This window comes from Entelurus aequoreus, linkage group LG28, assembly GCF_033978785.1.
Source record: "Entelurus aequoreus isolate RoL-2023_Sb linkage group LG28, RoL_Eaeq_v1.1, whole genome shotgun sequence".
NCBI classification, from domain to species: Eukaryota; Metazoa; Chordata; class Actinopteri; order Syngnathiformes; family Syngnathidae; genus Entelurus; species Entelurus aequoreus.
The window spans coordinates 16,047,643-16,070,048 of record NC_084758.1 but is presented as its reverse complement, the minus strand read 5'-3'; the positions used below and the strand labels follow the sequence as shown (position 1 = coordinate 16,070,048).

Below are 22,406 nucleotides of genomic sequence, written 5' to 3'. Positions count from 1 at the left end.
CTTGTTTGGTGTGGGTTCACAGTATGGCGCATATTTGTAGCAGTGTTAAAGTTGTTTATACGTCCACCCTCAGTGTGACCTGTATGGCTGTTGACCAAGTATGGTTGCATTCACTTGTGTGTGTGAAAAGCTGTAGATATGTGATTGGGCCGGCACCCAAAGGCAGTGCCTTTAAGGTTTATTGGCATGTTAAAGACATGTCTGACTAAAGTGTGTTTGTGTCTAACAGACGCCCAGCATCTGAATGGTCGTAAAGAAGAACGTCCCCCTACAACACAGGACGGAAGCTCTACTTTGAAGCAGGAGGATCCCCAGCCCCCCCACATTAAAGAAGAAAAGGAGGAACTCTGTATCAGTCAGTCAGGAGAAGAGTGTTTTTTCGGGGCGCGGGAGGCTGATCTCACCAAGTTGCCTCTGACTGGTGTCTCTGTGAAGACTGAAGACCATGAAGACAAACCACAAGTTGACCACCTCTTAGCTCCTCTATCAGATAGTGACGACATAACATCACATTCAACTGAGGATGAAGATGAGGACTACATTCAAGAACCTTTGAGCAGCAATATAGACTGTGAGGGTGACATGAGGACTCACACTGACAACAAACACCCTGAATGCTCTAAAGATAGGAAAAAGAAGAAGAAGTCAGAAAAGAAGACAGGTAATAAACGTTTTACCTGCTCGTTTTGTGCAAAAAGCTTTTGTAGTAAAACTAATTATGCGCAACACACAAGAACACACACGGGAGAAAAACCTTTCATATGCTCAGTTTGCAGCAGAGGTTTTTCTCAGAAGGCCGCGTTAACTGTACACGCGAGAACGCACACAGGCGAAAAACCTTTCAGTTGCTCGGTTTGCTGCAATAGTTTTTCTCAAAAGTCCACGTTGACGGCACACATGAGAACACACACAGGAGAAAAGCCTTTCAATTGCTCAGTTTGTGCTGATACGTTTTCTCACAGGGCCACGTTGACTGCACACATAAGAAGACACACGGGAGAAAAACCCTTCAATTGCTCAGTTTGCCGCATTAGTTTTGCTCAGAAAGCCGGGTTGACTTCACACATGAGAACACATACGGGAGGAAAACCTTTCCCTTGTTCAATTTGTGGAGATACGTTTTCTCTGAGGTCCAAAATGAAATTACACAAGAGAATACACACAGGAGAGAAACCTTTTATTTGTCCAATTTGTGGTGATAAATTTTCTCTAAAGGACAGCCTGAAATTACACATGAGGAAAACACACGAGATAAAAACATTTTAGTTGTCCAGTTTGTGATAAAGGTTATTGTGAAAAGCAAAGATTGACAGCTCACACGTCGACACACAACAGAGAATAAATGATTTCCTGTCCAGTTTGTGCTATATGATTGTCAAGTTGTACAAACCCCGTTTCCATATGAGTTGGGAAATTGTGTTAGATGTAAATATAAACGGAATACAATGATTTGCAAATCATTTTCAACCCACATTCAGTTGAATATGCTACAAAGACAAAATATTTGATGTTCAAACTGATAAAAACATTTTTTTTTTGAAAATAATCATTAACTTTAGAATTTGATGCCAGCAACACGTGACAAAGAAGTTAGGAAAGGTGGCAATAAATACTGATAAAGTTGAGGAATGCTCATCAAACACGTATTTGGAACATCCCACAGGTGAACAGGCAAATTGGGAACAGGTGGGTGCCATGATTGGGTATAAAAATAGATTCCATGAAATGCTCAGTCATTCACAAACAAGGATGGGGCGAGGGTCACCACTTTGTCAACAAATGCGTGAGCAAATTGTTGAACAGTTTAAAGGCCTACTGAAATGAATTTTTTTTATTTAAACGGGGATAGCAGATCTATTCTATGTGTCATACTTGATCATTTCGCGATATTGCCATATTTTTGCTGAAAGGATTTAGTATAGAACAACGACGATAAAGATTGCAACTTTTGGTATCTGATAAAAAAGGCTTGCCCCTACCGGAAGTAGCGCGACGTAGTCAGTTGAACATATACGCAAAGTTCCCTATTGTTTACAATGATGGCCGCATGAAGTGAGAGAGATTCGGACCGAGAAAGCGACAATTTCCCCATTAATTTGAGCGAGGATGAAAGATTTGTGGATGAGTAAAGTGCAAGTGAAGGACTAGTGGGGAGTTGAAGCTATTCAGATAGGGAAGATGCTGTGAGAGCCGGGGGTGACCTGATATTCAGCTGGGAATGACTACAACAGTAAATAAACACAAGACATATATATACTCTATTAGCCACAACACAACCAGGCTTATATTTAATATGCCACAAATTAATCCTGCATAAAAACACCTGCGTGTTTGTTACGCTAGCTCCTAGCTCCTCTGCTAGCTCCTTGCTCCATAGAACACGCCAATACAATTCAAACACCTGATCAACACACACAATCACTCAGCCCAAAAGACCGTTCACCTAACCCAAGGTTCATAAAGCTTATATATTTTTAAAAAGTTACGTACACACGCAAAAAAAAGTTGCGCACATACGGTCAGGCGATCAAATGTTTAGAAGCCAAAGCTGCATACTCACAGTAGCACGTCTGCGTCTTTGTCATCCAAATCAAAGTAATCCTGGTAAGAGTCTGTGTTGTCCCAGTTCTCTACAGGCGTCTGTGTATCGAAGTCAAAAGTCCTCCTGGTTAGAGTCTCTGTTATCCGAGTTCTTCCATCTTGACTGCATCTTTCGGGAATGTAAACAAAGAAGCGCCGGCTGTGTACTGTTGTGGCTGACTACGTTCGAAAAATACGTCCATTTCGCACCGACAACTTTCTTCTTTGCTTGCTCAGCTTCCTTCTCCATAATGCAATGAACATGATTGAAACAGATTCACGAACACAGATGTCCAGAATACTGTGGAATTATGAAATGAAAACAGAGCTTTTTCGTATTGGCTTCAATGTGGAAGGCATACCCGTGTTCGCCGGTCTACGTCACGCGCATACGTCATCCTCAGAGGCGTTTCGAACCGGAAGTTTAGCGGCAAATTTAAAATGTCACTTTATAAGTTAACCCGGCCGTATTGGCATGTGTTATAATGTTAAGATTTCATCATTGATATATAAACTATCAGACTGCGTGGTCGGTAGTAGTGGGTTTCAGTAGGCCTTTAAGAAAAACCTTTCTCAACCAGCTATTGCAAGGAATTTAGGGATTTCAACATCTACGGTCCGTAATATCATCAAAGGGTTCAGAGAATCTGGAGAAATCACTGCACGTAAGCAGCTAAGCCCGTGACCTTTGATCCCTCAGGCTGTACTGCATCAACAAGCGACATCAGTGTGTAAAGGATATCACCACATGGGCTCAGAAACCCACTGTCAGTAACGACAGTTGGTCGCTACATCTGTAAGTGCAAGTTAAAACTCTCCTATGCAAGGCGAAAACGTCACTTCCTGTCAATGAGAAAGGACGCAAAAGAAAAAGGCTCCGCTTCTGCTACCGAAGTTTTTTGTTAAATCTGAAGATTTTGACCACTGATTCGCGATCACAGCCACAGGAGAGTCACCTGGCATCTTCGATCTGATTTTGGACAGTAGAGAGGCACTGATACGCTGAAATAAGGCGAGTGGAAGAGCCGTTAGCCTCAAGCCAAAGGCGCCTTGCCGCAGTTCAAAGCGGTTGCCTAGCAACCAAAAGCTACGGCGAGTTTACAGCTATTTTAAAGTGATCCCGACGTCGCAGAGTGATATAAGTTGACAGGCTGACACCTCAAATTGATCTCTGAACGGCGCAAGATACGAAATTGTTGTAAAAAACAAGTTCAAGTGCCGCAAGTCGCCAAAGAAGCAACTGCCGTTAAGACACAAGAGGCTCTGACGTCAGCGACTGCCGCGATGCGAAAAGGTAAAGGAAAGATTGAAATCCCGAAACGTTCGGGGTCAGCTGATACAGAACACAACTGGGAACAAGATTTGAGGTTGGACACAGGACATGATGGGAATCAAGAAGCGATACTACAAAAACTTAACGAAATGAAAGAAGAAATGAAAGAAGAAATGAAAGAATATCTGAGAAAAGTAACAGCAGAACACCTACAAGGTGTGAAAAGTCTGCAGCAAAATATAGAAAATCTGCAATCTCAGAACAACAGAATAAATAATGAAGCCACTGAAATGAGCAAACAAATGAAGATCCTTCAAGAAGACAACAACATGCTGAGGAATATCATAGATGAAGTGGATCAGGACAAACGAATGAATGATATCATCGTGACAGGGCACCGAATTAAACCAAGATCCTATGCGAAAGCTGTGAATAATGAAGGTGAACCTGATGAAATGGATATGGTCTCAGCAGAACAGCAAGTGGTCAACTTTCTGCAATCAAAGGAAATTGAAATTGACATTAATACCATCGAAACATGCATCCCACTGAACGGAAGAAACAACAACGCCACTCCAGTCGTGCTTGTGAAACTCGTAAACAGAAAATCTAAAATGGCACTGCTGAGACAGGGAAAGAAGCTGAAGGGAACAAATGTGTACATGAATGAGCATCTCACAAAACGTAATGCTGGAATCGCCAAGAAAGCACGCGACTTGAGAAAGGAGGGAAAAATCCAGGGAACTTGGAGTGCCAACTGTAAAATCTACATCAAGCTGAATGGAGGTCCAGAAGCAAGAGTTATTGTTGTCCATGACATCAAGGACCTGGAAAATGTTTAAAGTTGAAACAGCTTCCACAACAACGATGATAATGGACTCTGACAGAAAACAAACACCCAGCATCGACACTAATATGTTCCAAGGGACGACTAAACAAGAGGACCTACATTCAGGATTGCATCCACCTACACTTATAGAGATTATTGAAACAACATCAAAGATTGTTGAACAAGAAAATATGGAACTAAAAAATTTCTGCAACAAAGATCACAAAAACCAGGATTTGGAAAATGATATAGATCCAGATACACATTTTTTCTCCCACATCAGTAATAATTGTTTTTATTATTCAGATGATCAATATAATAACAACATTGAATGTGATAACAAATTGTCAATTATTCATTTTAATAGCAGAAGCTTGTATGCAAATTACAACAACATTAAGAACTTTTTGGAACACATCAACGAACCCTTCAAAGTGATTGCTGTCACAGAAACAGGAATTGATGATAAAAAAGGAATAGATTTTGATCTGGAAGGATATGAACTTAACTACATCAACAGAACCAACAAAAATGGAGGAGGAGTAGCTGTGTACGTGATGAAGAACCTGAACTACAAAGTGGTAAAAAAACATGTCATTTGCTATAGATAATATCTTAGAATGTATAACCATTGAAATATGTCAGGAAAAAAGCAAAAACATTTTCATTAGTTGTATATATAGATCACCTAAGTCAAGTATAGAAACATTTGAAGAATGGATCAAAGCAACTTACATGGACAATGGTCAAAGAAAAATGTTCTTATGTGGTGACTTTAATATTGACTTATTGAACCCCAACAAGCAAAAGTCTATTGATGACTTCATTGATACAATGTACAGTATCAGTCTATATCCTAAAATCACAAAGCCAAGCAGAATCACAGCCCACTGTGCCACGCTTATTGATAATATTTTTACCAATGATTTTGATAATAACACTACAAGTGGTCTACTTATAACCGACGTTAGTGATCATCTGCCAGTTTTTACAATATATGATGGAAACTACAAGAAGAACATGGATGACAAAAGGACATTTCGAAGACTATGCACAGAGAAGAGGATGATTGCCTTCAAAATTGAGCTACAAAAGCAAGATTGGGACAATGTGTACAATGAAAAAGAGGTTGATGAAGCATATGAACATTTCTTATACAAGTTCAAAATACTTTATGACAAACATTGTCCATGGATGCAACTCGGTAACAAGCAGAGAAATAATAATCAACCATGGATGACAAAAGGATTAAAAAATGCTTGTAAGAAGAAGAATAAACTATATAGGAAATTTATAGCACAAAAAACTACAGAGGCAGAAATTAAGTACAAAAAGTATAAAAACAAGTTAACAGACATAATACGATCATGTAGAAAAGAATATTACAGTGAATTATTGGATAGGAACAAAAATAACATGAGAGCAACATGGGGCATCCTTAATAGCATTATCAAAAATGGCACAAAGAGGCACTACCCCCAATACTTCTTAGACGGAAATAAAAAAAATGACAACATAAAGGAAGTAGTTGAAAGCTTCAATAATTATTTTGTAAATATTGGACCAAAATTGGAAGAAAGGATTCCAGACCCAGTTTCAATCGAGGACTATAATGATACCATAGAGCGAAATCCCAACTCCATGTTCCTCAGTAATGTGACACAGGAGGAAATAGTTACAATCGTGAAAAAATGTAAATCTAAGACTTCAACTGATTGTAACGGAATTGATATGGAAACGATAAAAAAGGTTATAGAAGAGATCTCAGGACCATTAATGTATATTAGTAACCTATCATTTCAAACAGGTACTTTTCCAAACAAAATGAAAATAGCTAAAGTTGCACCAATTTATAAGACTGGAGACAAACATCAATTTACAAATTATAGACCCGTTTCTTTACTTCCACAATTTTCTAAAATCATTGAAAAACAGTTCAATAACAGATTAGAGAGTTTCATAAATAAAAATAGAATACTCGAAGAGAACCAATATGGATACAGAGCTAATGTTTCAACTTCAATGGCTTTAATTGAAATTACAGAAGAAATTACCAATGCAATAGATAGTAAAAAATGTGCAGCAGCGGTTTTTATGGATCTAACTAAAGCATTTGACACAATTAATCACAATATTTTAATCAAAAAACTAGAACGATATGGCATCAGAGGGTTAGTCCTAAACTGGATAAGAAGTTATCTAACGAACAGGAAACAATACGTGAAGCTAGGCGAACACACGTCTACAACGCTAAATATATCCTGTGGTGTACCTCAGGGATCAATACTAGGACCTAAATTATTCAATCTCTATATATATGACATTTGTAAAGTTACAAAAGATTTAAAGTTAGTACTATTTGCGGATGATACAACAGCGTTTTGTTCAGGAGAGAACACACAGGAGTTAATACAAATAATAACAGAAGAAATTAACAAACTAAAAAGATGGTTTGACAAAAACAGACTATCGTTGAATCTCAGTAAAACTAAAATAATGCTATTTGGTAACAGTAGAAGAGAAAGTCAAACACAAATACAAATAGACGGAAAAGAAATTGAAAGAGTAAATGAAACCAAATTTCTAGGTATAATGATTGATGATAAATTGAACTGGAAATCTCACGTAAAAAATATACAACATAAAGTAGCAAGAAACACGTCAATAATGAATAAAGCAAAACATGTTCTAGACAAAAAATCACTTCATATTCTCTACTGCTCACTAGTGTTACCATATCTGAGTTATTGTGTAGAAATATGGGGAAATAACTACAAAAGTACACTTCATTCATTAACGGTGTTACAAAAAAGATCAGTTAGAATAATACATAATGTTGGATATAGAGAACATACAAATCCTTTATTTATTGAATCAAAGATACTGAAATTCCACGACATAGTGAATTTGCAAACAGCTAAAATTATGCACAAAGCAAACTATAACCTGCTACCCAAGAATATACAACAATTCTTCTCAAAAAAAGAGGAGAAATATAATCTTAGAGAAAAATGTAATTTAAAACATTTGTACGCACGTACAACACTTAAGACCTTCAGTATATCAGTATGTGGAATTAAATTATGGAATGGATTAAGCAAAGCAATCAAACAATGTACTAATATGATCCACTTCAAGAAACTCTTCAAACTTAAAGTGTTTACAAAGTACAAAGAAGAAGAACCATGATAAACATTCTGAATTTATTTAATTCATCCATTCTTTCACTCTCAAAATAATCTTACTTATCTCATCATATGAAATGTAACTTACTTCACCAATTATTATTTATCTATTTATTTTTATTGTGATTACTTATGGAGTACATTGTGAATAAATTGAGAACAGGAAGTGAACAAAAAAGTTTAGCAACTGTTATGTAAAAGAAAAGGGGTAGGATTAAATAAGCTCTGCTTCTTCCTACTCCTTTTCGAACATGTTGAAAAGAGAAACTGGAAACTGTGATGTATCATGTTGTATGCTTGCATGTTCGAAATAAACTCAAACTCAAACTCAAAAACCGTTTATCAACAACACCCAAAAACGCCGTCGGCTTCGCTGGGCCGGAGCTCATCTAAGATGGACTGATACAAAGTGGAAAAGTGTTCTGTGGTCTGACGAGTCCACATTTCAAACTGTTTTTGGAAACTGTGGACGTTGTGTCCTCCGGACCAAAGAGGAAAAGAACCATCCGGATTGTTATAGGCGCAAAGTTGAAAAGCCAGCATCTGTGATGGTATGGGGGTGTATTAGTGCCCAAGACATGGGTAACTTACACATCTGTGAAGGCGCCATTAATGCTGAAAGGTACATACAGGTTTTGGAGCAACATATGTTGCCATCCAAGCAACGTTACCATGGACGCCCCTGCTTATTTCAGCAAGACAATGCCAAGCCACGTGTTACATCAATGTGGCTTCATAGTAAAAGAGTGCGGGTACTAGACTGGCCTGCCTGTAGTCCAGACCTGTCTCCCATTGAAAATGTGTGGCGCATTATGAAGCCTAAAATACCACAATGGAGACCCCCGGACTGTTGAACAACTTAAGCTGTACATCAAGCAAGAATGGGAAAGAATTCCACCTGAGAAGCTTAAAAAATGTGTCTCCTCAGTTCCCAAATGTTTACTGAGTGTTGTTAAAAGGAAAGGCCATGTAACACAGTGGTGAACATGCCCTTTCCCAACTACTTTGGCACGTGTTGCAGCCATGAAATTCTAAGTTAATTATTATTTGCAAAAAAATAAATAAAGTTTATGAGTTTGAACATCAAATATCTTGTCTTTGTAGTGCATTCAATTGAATATGGGTTGAAAAGGATTTGCAAATCATTGTATTCCGTTTATATTTACATCTAACACAATTTCCCAACTCATATGGAAACGGGGTTTGTAGAAGCTGAATGTCTTACGTGATAAGAAGTAGTAGTAGAAGTAGAAGTAGTAATATTAGTAGTTTATTTCTGTCATTTATACGTCACTTCAATAGTGATGATCTGTTGTGTGTATGATACCAGATTCCCTCATGAGTTCCAGGTTAGTGTGCCACTAAGAACAGCAGCTACATTATTTAAAATCAACTCTGAAGCAAATAATTATTGTTGACTAACATGTTCAGACATTCAGATTAGTTGATGACAACATGGATGGAGTTTTCCCTCACATCAAAAGTGTGTTTGGTATATTATCGGTCTTTATGATGGCACCAAGATTTTCTTCATCAGTTCATAAAGTGAGGCAAAATAAGTCCTGAATCAAAAGTCACTTCATACTCTGTACTGTTAATTGGTGTTATTGTAACTTGTAATGGATTTGTAAATTGTTATTGTTTGAAAATATTTAAGTCTTTATCGTGTCCAAAAAATTACACAAGAGTTGGTCATTTCTATTGTATAAATGAGATTGTGAAGGACTGTTATTGATCCAAAGTTGACGTGCTAAAACCTATTTCTTGTTTAGAAGCTGCATACAATATTAATTGTTCTTTGTTCATGCACAAAATAAATATTTATAAAGTGCTTGGGTGTATTCATTAAATCAATGTATTTCTCTGCTAAACTGCATTCATTTTACTTTTATCTCTAAATCAAGTTTAATTGGGATTATAACTGCAATCTAAGTGTCAACTATATTGTAGCACTACATGTACTGTTAACATAAGTCAATTGTATGTCTTTTTTAGAACTCAGTGCTGTCCTTGAATTGTTTGGGCTAACTCAGCCTGTGGTTGGGGCGGGGGCCGTGGTTAAGGGCGTGGTTAAGAGGAGAGTATATTTACAGCTAGAATTCACCAACTCAAGTATTTCATATATATATATATATATGTATGAAATACTTGACTCAGTGAATTCTAGCTATATATATGTATATATTTATTTTATTATATATATAAATAAAAGAAATACTTGAATTTCAGTGTTCCGGAGGCTATCCAGTAGATGGCAGCATTGTCCTGTTTAACTTCTCCGTTCATGAATGAGTATATCATTTTGGCCACCGTGTTCAATGGAGAAGTCTGTTCTACAAAATGTACAGGCAACATAATTACATACCCCTTCCCCTTCGAACTGTCCTGGATGAATTAAAATTCTTGTTTCCATTCGTTTTGGAACTTGCAAGCGTATTTCTTCATCTTGCTCGTCGACGGCGTCGCCATGTCTGTAACTTCCTCGTTCTTCTGCTTCGTCTCCTTGTTGTGTGCAGTTGTGCACTCTACTCTCTAAAAGCCGTAGATGTTATGACGTCATTGGGCAGGCAAGCTGTTTATATTGTGGGAAAGCGGACGTGAGAACAGGCTGTCCCCACTCAGGTCCGCATTGAGCTGGAGGGGGCGTGGCCTCCAGCTCCGGCTGAATACCGGGAATTTGTCGGGAGAAAATTTCTGCCGGGAGGTTGTCGGGAGAGGCGCTGAATACCGGGAGTCTCCCGCTAAAAACGGGAGGGTTGGCAAGTATGAAAATTGGACCCATTACCTACCTGCTTGGGGACTCAGCATTAAGGATTGGAATTGGGGGTTAAATCACCAAAATGATTCTTGAGCTCGGCCACCGCTGCTGCTCACTGCTCCCCTCACCTCCCAGCGGGTGGAACAAGGGGATGGGTCAAATGCAGAGGGTAATTGCACCACACCAAGTGTGTGTGTGTGACTATCAGTGGTACTTTAACTTTTAACTTGTTACTATATCTAGTTGCCAGCCAGCTATTAGCTGTGTTATATTGTATTTATTGAATATATAATTATTGCAAATAACAAAGTGCCTTTAGGACAGTTGAAATTTAAAACACAATTTTATACAGGATGTGACTATGGCTAATATTGTAATTGTAATTGTACCATGAATTGATTAACGTGGAGCCCGACTTAAACAAGTTGAAAACTTATTGGGGTGTTACCATTTAGTGGTCAATTGTACGGAATATGTACTGTACTGTGCAATCTACTAATACAAGTTTCAATCAATCAATCAAATGTTAAAGGGTATGTAAATTATATTAATAAGCTAATGACATAAAGGTGCGTGTGGACTTAGGGTTGTTTGAAAAATTTAGTTATTTCTTTGTATTTGTTTTGTTTCAAGTTTTTTTTTTGTGCACTGGAGAGATTGTGAACTACTACAGTCTGGTCCACCCTCCGGGACAGAAGGTGGCGGTAATGCGCCGTCAAGACGGCAGTTGTTATATTGGCACATGCGTGTTGCAAATACGGCGCATGCGCAAACGGATCGGGCAGCTCTGTTTTACGGGCGGTGACAAGGACGTTAGCATTTAGCATTTAGCAGCGCTAAAGAGTGTCAGTGTGCTCGCTACAAGACACCAAAATGTTGAAAGAGTTGGTGAAAGAGCGACTAATGGCGGCAGCTGATGAAATATTCGCGCTGTTCGAAAGAACGATAGTGTTGTACGAGGAGGAACTTTCTCGAACGAGAGAGGAGAAGGAGCGACATCGTCAACAACTGGAAGCTGCTCGCAAAACTCAAATTGTGCTACACGTTGAAGGTATTTTTACACTTTCATTATCCTCATACTTCATCTTTTTTACCACGTTATGTCGCTAATATACGGAAGAGGTGAAAAAATACGGAAGAGTTTGACATGTTGTCGATCTTGAGTCACAAAGAGCGTTATTTAGAGATGTGAGAGAATCATGAACGACTCGTTCAAACTTGCCAATTTGAATCAGGACTCGGTTAACTCGTTCACTTACTGAGCCCTGCTACTACTAGTTAGGTTACAAATTAAACCAGCTACTATGCTATTAATTGTGCAACTGTTATAACTGCGCCTATATTAAAAAAAGAACATCCGTTTCCGGTTTCAAACCAACTTTCATTTGCCCTTCCTGTCTGAGCTTGAATCCCAGTGGTTCAGCGAGGACTCATCCTGTGTTTGAAATTAAAAGACACTTATCTTACCTGCACTTCTTGGTAGGGATGATGGCGTGGCGAAGTTGGTAGAGTGGCCGGGCCAGCAATCGGAGGGTTGCTGGTTACTGGGGTTCAATCCCCACCTTCTACCATCCTAGTCATGTCCGTTGTGTCCTTGGGCAAGACACTTCACCCTTGCTCCTGATGGCTGCTGGTTAGCGCCTTGCATGGCAGCTCCCGCCATCAGTGTGTGAATGTGTGTGTGAATGGGTGAATGTGGAAATACTGTCAAAGCGCTTTGAGTACCTTGAAGGTAGAAAAGCGCTATACAAGTATAACCCATTTATCATTATATGATGTTTGATAAGAAATTATCGAGTTCGAGCCCATTATCGAATCCTCTTATTGAACCGATTCCTTATCGATTCTCTTATCGAATCCAGACAGGTTGTTGTACATGGAAAAAAACACAATATTTGGTTCAACAAAAGCTCACTTTTATTTTATAAGAAAAAACTACAATAAAATAAATAAATAAACATTGACTGTTACCCCCCTAAAAAAATAAATAAATATTGACTGTTGTTACCCAAAGTATATTAAGTGGGATTTCTCAGAAAAACAAATATATACAGTGACACAAAAACTACCTGTCTCTGTGATCACTATAGGTGTATAACTAATAATATAGTGTTAAGTAAAATCAGTCCCTTGGGCACAAAACTGAAAATAATACAGCTCTCCAAAAAGTGCACTTCTGCTGCTATTGGAACATACTAACTACACCCAGGCAGACAGCTAACAAACAATCCAAGACGTCTAATAAAGTTCCAAAGCAGATTAATCCATTTAGGCTCTTTATTGTTGTTGATCTTGCTTTGTCTTTTCCTATCTTTACTTTTGTCTTGCACTGGACTGTTATTTATGTATTTATTTTAAACTGAAATACACACAATGACAAATGTATAAGCTATGTGATTCAATTAACATACTGAAATGTAATACACAATATGTAAATATTAGCTTCACACAAATGTACAGTACTATCATCAAACAAATACTTCTGAGTGTTGAAACTATTTCGATGGTGGAAATACACGACTGGCAGCCATTTTAAGTCCTCAAAACATCCATTGAAACAGTGCACAAAAATAGTTTTTCAATAAACATCTTACTATCAAATGTAACCACTTTCCACCTTAATATTGAGTTACATAAACAAGCTAAACAGTTTACTTAAAGACTTATCTTTTCCAAGGCTTGTAAGAGCTAACACAACTTGTCTACTTCTCAATTGTCTCATGAACTTAACTGACGTCGTCAACCCGGAAGTGCCCAAACTATTGACGCGTAGTATTTTCATATCGCCACAAGGTGTCAGTAAGAGTCTACAATCCAATGGGCATAACATTGCCCATTTGGGATTCGTTCCCAGGGATTCGAATAAAGAACCAACTCTTTTTCTTTACTACAGTGGCCTCGATAACGGTAACCGGTTCTCAAAAAGGGATTCGAGTCCATGGAATCGGTTCTTTTCTTATCGAACAACCGGGAAAATCGGTTTCGAACATCATTCCTACTTCTTGGGGTCACAACTACCGCAGTCATGCGAGTTTGTGACGGAATCTTCGAGCCGGAAAGTGACCTTGCAGCGACGCCTGTCGGCGACCTTTTCAGACTGCACATTTTGTGGACGACATGAAGGCCAGGTTTGTGCGGTTCCAACCCAAGGCAAGCTCGTCCCTTCTCCCTCAAGTTCGGCCGATACCAGCTCCCAGGCTAGTGTCCGTTTTTCTGCTTCTTAAAGACCAAGCCTACTCCTACCCAGAGGCTTCCCAAAGCCCGAGCTTTACTTGTGCCTGCTCCCCGGCTGTCGAAGGCCCAAATGCCGACTACTCCTTCCTTTAAGACTTCTGGCGTCTTCCTGTGCTGGCGCCTCATCAGCTTGAAACGACACTTCCTGCTGCTCTGGAGCCCTCAGTGCTGTCCATCCTATTGGGACTTTACACGGGATGTGTTGTTGTCCCTCCTCCTGGCCCCCTTCCGCCCTTCCCCGGCTTGTACGGCGGGGGACGCCACCGAGCAACAGCTCCTTCCTTCGATAAAAATAAAGCGCCTGGCAGCCGCTTTGGGAGGAGGGGGCTACTACTAGCAGCTGTGCGGCGGAGGATGCACAGCTACACTATCAATCAATCAATGTTTATTTATATAGCCCTAAATCACAAGTGTCTCAAAGGGCTGTACAAGCCACAACGACATCCTCGGTACAGAGCCCACATACGGGCAAGGAAAAACTCACCCCAGTGGGACGTCGGTGAATGACTATGAGAAACCTTGGAGAGGACCGCATATGTGGGTAACCCCCCCCCCTCTAGGGGAGACCGAAAGCAACGGATGTCGAGTGGGTCTGACATAACATTGTGAAAGTCCAGTCCACAGTGGATCCAACACATCAGCGGGAGTCCAGTCCACAGCGGGGCCAACAGGAAACCATCCCGAGCGGAGACGGGTCAGCAGCGCAGAGATGTCCCCAACCGATGCACAGGCTAGTGGTCCACCCGGGGTCCCGGCTCTGGACAGCCAGCACTTCATCCATGGCCACCGGACCTATGCAACTCCCCCTCGCAAGGGACAGGGGAGAAGAGGAGAGAAGAAAAGAAACGGCAGATCAACTGGTCTAAAAAAGGGGGGGGTCTATTTAAAGGCTAGATTATACAAATGAGTTTTAAGATGGGACTTAAATGCTTCTACTGAGGTAGCATCTCTAACTGTTACCGGGAGGGCATTCCAGAGTACTGGAGCCCGAATAGAAAACGCTCTATAGCCCGCAGACTTTTTTTTGGCTCTGGGAATCACCAATAAGCCGGAGTTCTTTGAACGCAGATTTCTTGTCGGGACATATGGTACAATACAATCGGCGAGATAGGCTGGAGCTAAACCGTGTAATATTTTATACGTAAGTAGTAAAACCTTAAAGTCGCATCTTAAGTGCACAGGAAGCCAGTGCAAGTGAGCCAGTATAGGCGTAATATGATCAAACTTTCTTGTTTTTGTCAAAAGCCTTGCAGCCGCATTTTGTACCAACTGTAATCTTTTAATGCTAGACATAGGGAGGCCCGAAAATAATACGTTACAGTAATCGAGACGAGACGTAACGAACGCATGAATAATGATCTCAGCGTCGCTAGTGGACAAGATGGAACGAATTTTAGCGATATTACGGAGATGAAAGAAGGCCGTTTTAGTAACACTCTTAATGTGTGACTCAAACGAGAGAGTTGGGTCGAAGATAATACCCAGATTCTTTACCGAGTCTCCTTGTTTAATTGTTTGGTTGTCAAATGTTAAGGTGGTATTATTAAATAGATGTTGGTGTCTAGCAGGACCGATAATCAGCATTTCCGTTTTCTTAGCGTTGAGTTGCAAAAAGTTAGCGGACATCCATTGTTTAATTTCATTAAGACACGCCTCCAGCTGACTACAGTCCGGCGTGTTGGTCAGCTTTAGGGGCATGTAGAGTTGAGTGTCATCAGCATAACAGTGAAAGCTAACACCGTACTTGCGTATGATGTCACCCAGCGGCAGCATGTAAATACTAAAGAGTGCAGGGCCAAGAACCGAACCCTGGGGAACTCCGCACGTTACCTTGACATAGTCCGAGGTCACATTGTTATGGGAGACGCACTGCATCCTGTCAGTAAGATAAGAGTTAAACCAAGACAAGGCTAAGTCTGACATACCAATACGTGTTTTGATACGCTCTAATAAAATATTATGATCGACGGTATCGAAAGCGGCGCTAAGATCAAGAAGCAGCAACATAGATGACGCATCAGAATCCATCGTTAGCAATAGATCATTAGTCATTTTTGCGAGGGCTGTCTCCGTAGAGTGATTTGCCCTGAAACCGGATTGAAAAGGTTCACAGAGATTGTTAGTCACTAAGTGTTCATTTAGCTGCTGTGCAACAGTTTTTTCGAGAATTTTGGAAATAAACGGAAGGTGGGAGACCGGTCGGTAGTTTACCATGAGGTCAGGATCGAGGTTAGGTCTTTTGAGCAGAGGATGAATAACCGCTTTTTTGAATGCTAGGGGAACAGTGCCGGAGGAAAGTGATAAGTTTATAATATTTAACACTGATGGACCTAATAATACAAACAGTTCCTTGATAAGTTTCCCAGGAAGTGGGTCAAGTAAACATGTTGTTTGTTTTATCCCACTTACACGCTGTAATAATTCCTCTAATGTTATTTCATCAAAAATAGAGAGACTATTTTGGAGGGCAGTGTCCGTCGTATATACAGTCGTATTTGTGTTAATAGAGCCCAGTTGTAGCTGGGATGCGTTGTCTTTAATCTCCTTTCTAATGAGTTCAATTTTCTTATTAAAGAAATTCATAAAATCATCTGCCGAGTGGGTGGAGCTACTGGGAGGAGTCCCTTGTTGGGTTAGCGATGCTACTGTACTAAACAGAAATTTAGGATCGTTTTTGTTGAGGCGGATGAGATTTGAGTAGTATTTAGCTTTAGCTAAGGTAAGCATGCGTTTATAAGTTATTAAACTATCACTCCATGCTTGATGGAAAACCTCAAGTTTAGTCGCGCGCCATTTGCGTTCCAGTTTTCTACATGATAATTTATGAGCTCTAATTTCTTCTGTAAACCATGGGGTGCGCCTTTTAGGGGCCCTTTTTTGCTTTAGCGGTGCTATACTATCAATAATTTCGCGCAAGGCATCGTCAAAGTTGTTAGTGAGTTTATCAATAGAGCCGACATAATTTGGGAATGGTGCTATTACCGAAGGCAGTAGGTCAGCAAGAGTCATCGTTGTGGCAGCATTAATGTTGCGGCCGCTATAGCAGTTATTATTCTTATTAGCTTGTTGACAAAGAGTCAAAACTTCAAATTTTATAAGGTAATGATCGGACATTACTTTAGTATATGGAAGTATCATAACTTTGGAGGTGGTGACACCCCTGACAAGCACTAGATCTATTGTATTACCGTTGCGATGCGTGGGTTCATGTATTATTTGTGTAAGACCACAGCTATCAATTATGGTTTGGAGCGCCACGCACTGAGGGTCCGATGGGGTATTCATATGGATATTAAAGTCCCCCATTATGATTATATTGTCGGCGTGCGTCACTAGATCAGCAACGAACTCTGAGAATTCACTGATAAAGTCCGAATAGGGCCCAGGGGGGCGGTAGATAACAGCCAGGTCGAGAGGTAGCGGTGTGACAGACCTCATAGTAAGCACCTCAAACGATTTATATTTATTATTTAGGTTAGGGGTAAGGTTGAAATTTTCATTGTATATTAGTGCGACACCCCCTCCCCTTTTAAGAGGGCGGGCAACATGCGCATTCGTATAGTTAGGAGGAGATGCCTCATTGAGCGCAAAAAATTCGTCCGGTTTGAGCCAGGTTTCGCTAAGACCAATGACGTTAAGATTGTTGTCTCTAATGACCTCATTAACCAATAACGCCTTGGGAGACAATGATCTTATGTTTAAAAAGCCCATATTATAGGTATTGGGCTGTTTTGACGAGTTTTTGTTAAGATTATCCGTAGTGGCAATATTAACAATGTTGCGTTTATTATGCGTAGTGCACTTTAAATAGTTTCGACCATATCTAGGAATTGATATATTGTCAAAAGTATTTGGCCACCCATCCAAATGATCAGAACTATGGTGTGGGCTTGTTTTTCAGGAGCTGGGCTTGCCCCCTTAGTTCCAGTGAAAGGAACTTTGAATGCTCAAGGATACCAAAACATTTTGGAAAATTGAAGCTGTAATAGCTGCAAAAGGTGGACCGACATCATATTGAACCCTATGGGTTAGGAAAGGGATGGCACTACGAGTTCATATGTGAGTCAAGGCAGGTGGCCAAATACTTTTGGCAATATAATGTACGTTCATCACTGGTGTGACCGTCGTGGACGATATCGTCCCCCCCTGCAAGGCCGCCGCTGCCGTCTCGTCCGGCGAACCCGTCGCCACCACCTCTCTGTCAGACGAGCCTGTCGCCCTCCTCTTCGTCAGTTGGGACGTCACCAGTTCCGCCTTCTGTCGTTCTGCTCCGGACGTCATCTCCAGAGGGCTCGCTTCAAGCGACACTGTACTTAAAGAGCCAGCGGGGCCACGACCTCCACGACGGCCGACAAACCGCCCGCTCAGCGTTCGACTGTCACAACGGGCGACTGAGCACAGTGCCGATCGCCCTCCTCTGCGGCGCCACCCGGGACTTTGGTTTTCCTCCTCTTCGGCCACAGATGTGGTCATTCCGTGGATGCCCGCCTCTCCAGCTGCAGCAACGCCCCAGCACCAGGGCGCGGATCCCCGCTGCTGCTGAGGCAGCTGCTCTGTACATTTTGTCCGACCCCTCGTCATCGACATCGCTGTTCCACTCGTCACCTAACTCTCCCCCGCTGGCTACAGGGACACAAGGCTTAGCGACCCTCCTCCAAGACCACCCGCCTCCCTCCCAGGTTTTTGCAATTTTTTTTTTTGCTTTTTGGGACTAAAACATCTGGTGTCTGTTTTTTGGGGTCGGTTGTTTCCTTATTTTGTGTTTATTTCCTGGTCAGCGCTCTTATTTTGGTTCCATTTCCTGTATGTCTCCCTCTGCACTCTTTCCCTCACCTGCCCATGATTGGCACCCTGGCACACCTGGTTGTCGTTGCCAATCATCATCAGCCGTTGTCAGTCCACTGCTGGACGAAAGCCTCAGCATGTTTCTGCCATAGTGAACGATCTCTTGGCGTACTCTTCATGCTGGTTATTAGCCTACATTGTCGTTGCCAATCAGGCCGTTATAAATGCCTGCCTCGCCTTCTAGTCAGGGCTCGAGGATTGTTTCATGTTTTACTGCGCATCCCGTGTTTAGAATTAAAAGACACTTACCGTATTTTCCGGACTATAAGGCGCACTTAAAATCTTTTTTTTTCTCAAAACTCGACAGTGCGCCTTATAACCCGGTGCGCCTAATGTAAGGAATAAGTTTGGTTGAGTAGGCTCCAGCACCCCCTGCGACCTCAAAAGGGACAAGCGGTAGAAAAATGGATGGATGGATGGAGTTTACCCACCTCAAAGCTATTTTATTTGGTACATGGTGTAATGATAAGTGTGACCAGTCAAACATAAGTGATAAGTGTATATTGCCACTATGATGGCAATATGTTTCAAGTAAACAACACCAACATTTTTAATGTTCCATTGAAAATATAGAAAATTACACACGGCGCTCAAAAATCTATCAAAATGTTTTAGTACGACTTTGGTAAGCTATGAAGCCACACCGCTTGATGGATTGTACTGTGCTTCAACATAGGAGTATTATTATGGTGTGTGTATAAGGTAAGACATGTTATCTGGCGTTTTGTTTCACAATATTACGCAAAAGCAACTTTTCTTATCTTCTGGTACCTGCTGATCTGCATTTGGGATCTGCGTAAATCCTGAAAAATTGTGCGCGTCTGCGTCTAAGCTTCTTCTTTTTCTCTTATCTTCTTGTTATGGGACATTCATGCTCCGCTGTTGCCATTTCTAATAAAAAGTAGTGTAAAGTTCTTACTTATATCTGTCAGTAAACTCGCCATGAAAGCACTAAAACATACCGGTGTAGTGAGTTTACATTATTCACCCAAGGAACTTTCGTTATTAGAGAGTTCCGGTCGGACGTTTTTTCACGGGACACATTTCCGGTGTGGTTGTTTCCGGATGAGGAGATGCTGCTCCGTTATTGATTGAAGTAAAGTCTGAATGTCATTAAAACAGTTAGCTCCATCTTTTGACACTTCTTCCACTCCCGTCCTTGCACGCTACACCGCTACAACAAAGATGACGGGGAGAAGACGCTGCCGAAGGTGAGCCACGTAAATCTAATTTCCTCTCGGGGTCCCAACTACCGCAGCCATGCCAGTTTGTGACACATACTGTAGCTACCGTATTTTTCGGACTATAAGTCGCAGTTTTTTTTTATAGTTTGGCCGGGGGTGCGACTTATACTCAGGAGTGAGTTATGTGTGAAATTATTAACACATTACCGTAAAATATAAAATAATATTATTTAGCTCATTCACGTAAGAGACTAGACGTATAAGATTTCATGGGATTTAGCGATTAGGAGTGACAGATTGTTTGGTAAACGTATAGCATGTTCTATATGTTATAGTTATTTGAATGACTCTTACCAAAATATGTTACGTTAACATACCAGGCACATTCTCAGTTGGTTATTTATGCCTCATATAACGTACACTTATTCAGCCTGTTGTTCACTATTCTTTATTTATTTTAAATTGCCTTTCAAATGTCTATTCTTGGTGTTGGCTTTTATCAAATAAATTTCCCCAAAAAATGCGACTTATACTCCAGTGCGACTTACATACGTTTTTTTACTTCTTTATTATGCATTTTCGGCCGGTGCGACTTATACTCCGGAGCGACTTTTACTCCGAAAAATACGGTAATTATATGGTTGCACAAGCATCCTTTTACACCAGCAAGCAATTCAAGAACCACAAAAGTTTGGAGGCCCACAACTTATTCACCGGCGCCGGGGTCCATGGTTTTAAAGGACAATCTAAGACCCATAAATACAATTTTTGTCGTTTACAAATGCTACAACTTTGTTGACACTGTTTTACTTATTTAATATTCATACTTAAAGGCCTACTGAAATGATTTTTTTTTATTTTAACGGGAATAGCAGATCCATTCTATGTGTCATACTTGATCATTTCGCGATATTGCCATATTTTTGCTGAAAGGGTTTAGTAGAGAAAATCGACGATAAAGTTCGCAACTTTTGCTCGCTGATAAAAAAAAGCCTTGCCTGTACCGGAAGTAGCGTGACGTCACAGGAGATAATATTCCTCACAATTTTCCTTTGTTTACAATGGAGCGATAGAGATTCGGAGCGACAAAGCGACGATTACCCCATTAATTTGAGCGAGGATGAAAGATTCGTGGATGAGGAACGTTAGAGTGACGAACTATAATGCAGTGAAATACATATTTTTTTTCGCTCTGACCGTAACTTAGGTACAAGCTGGCTCATTGGATTCCACACTCTCTCTTTTTTCTATTGTGGATCACGGATTTGTATTTTAAACCACCTCGGATACTATATCCTCTTGAAAATGAGAGTCGAGCACGCGAAATGGACATTCAAAGTGAGTTTTATCTCCACGACAATACATCGGTGACACACTTAGCTACTGAGCTAACGTGATAGCAGATAGAAACAAAATAAATAAACCCCTGACTGGAAGGATAGACAGAAGATCAAAAATACTATTAAACCATGTACATGTAACTACACGGTTACATCAACAGCCGTGCTCACCTGCGTTCCAGCGATCGACGGCACGACGAAGGACTTCACCCATCATCGACGAAGCTCTTTAGCATGAGCTAACGTGATAGCATCTGTCTCAAATGCAGATAGAAACAAAATAAATAAATCCCTGACTGGAAGGATAGACAGAAGATCAACAATACTATTAAACCATGTACATGTAACTACACGGTTAAAAATTCTCAGCCTGGTAAAGCTTAACAATGCTGTTGCTAACGACGCTAAGGCTAATTTAGCAACTTAGCAACCGGACCTCACAGAGCTATGATAAAAACATTAGCGCTCCACCTACGCCAGCCAGCCCTCATCTGCTCATCAACAGCCGTGCTCACCTGCGTTCCAGCGATCGACGGAGCGACGAAGGACTTCATCCGTGGGTTTGGCGGCTAGCATCGGCTAGGCGTCTGCTAAGTAAGTAGTCCTTGTTGTGTTGCTACAGCCAGCCGCTAATACACCGATCGATCCCACCTACAACGTTCTTCTTTGCAGCCTCCATTGTTCATTAAACAAATTGCAAAAGATTCACCAACGCAGATGTCCAGAATAATGTGGAATTATGAAATGAAAACAGAGCTTTTTCTACGGGCTCCGAATACTTCCCTTGCCCTTGTGACGTCACACGCATACGTCAGCATAATAAAACTTTTTTAACCGGAAGTGTGGCGGGAAATTTAAAATTGCACTTTATAAGTTAACCCGGCCGTATTGGCATGTGTTGCAATGTTAAGATTTCATCATTGATATATAAACTATCAGACTGCGTGGTCTGTAGTAGTGGGTTTCAGTAGGCCTTTAACATGACATCCCATGGACAAAGATAAGACCTTCTGGAGGAAAGTTCTGTGGTCAGATGAAACAAAAATTGAGCTGTTTGGCCACAATACCCGGCAATATGTTTGGAGGAGAAAAGGTAAGGCCTTTAATCCCAGGAACACTATACCTACCGTCAAGCATGGTGGTGGTAGTATTATGCTTTGGGCCTATTTTTCTGCCAA

At 40.7% G+C, this 22,406-nt stretch overlaps 1 protein-coding gene across 3 annotated transcripts in view; it reads left to right on the top strand.

Moving 5' to 3' along the window:
• LOC133644873 (zinc finger protein 260-like) overlaps positions 1-22,406 on the top strand; it is a 37,561-nt gene that overhangs the window by 3,591 nt on the left and 11,564 nt on the right. For all 3 annotated transcript variants that reach the window (XM_062039625.1, XM_062039626.1, XM_062039624.1), the window contains exon 3: positions 230-661. In XM_062039625.1, coding sequence (XP_061895609.1) covers positions 230-661 — 432 coding nt within the window. The remainder of the gene's footprint in view (positions 1-229; positions 662-22,406) is intronic.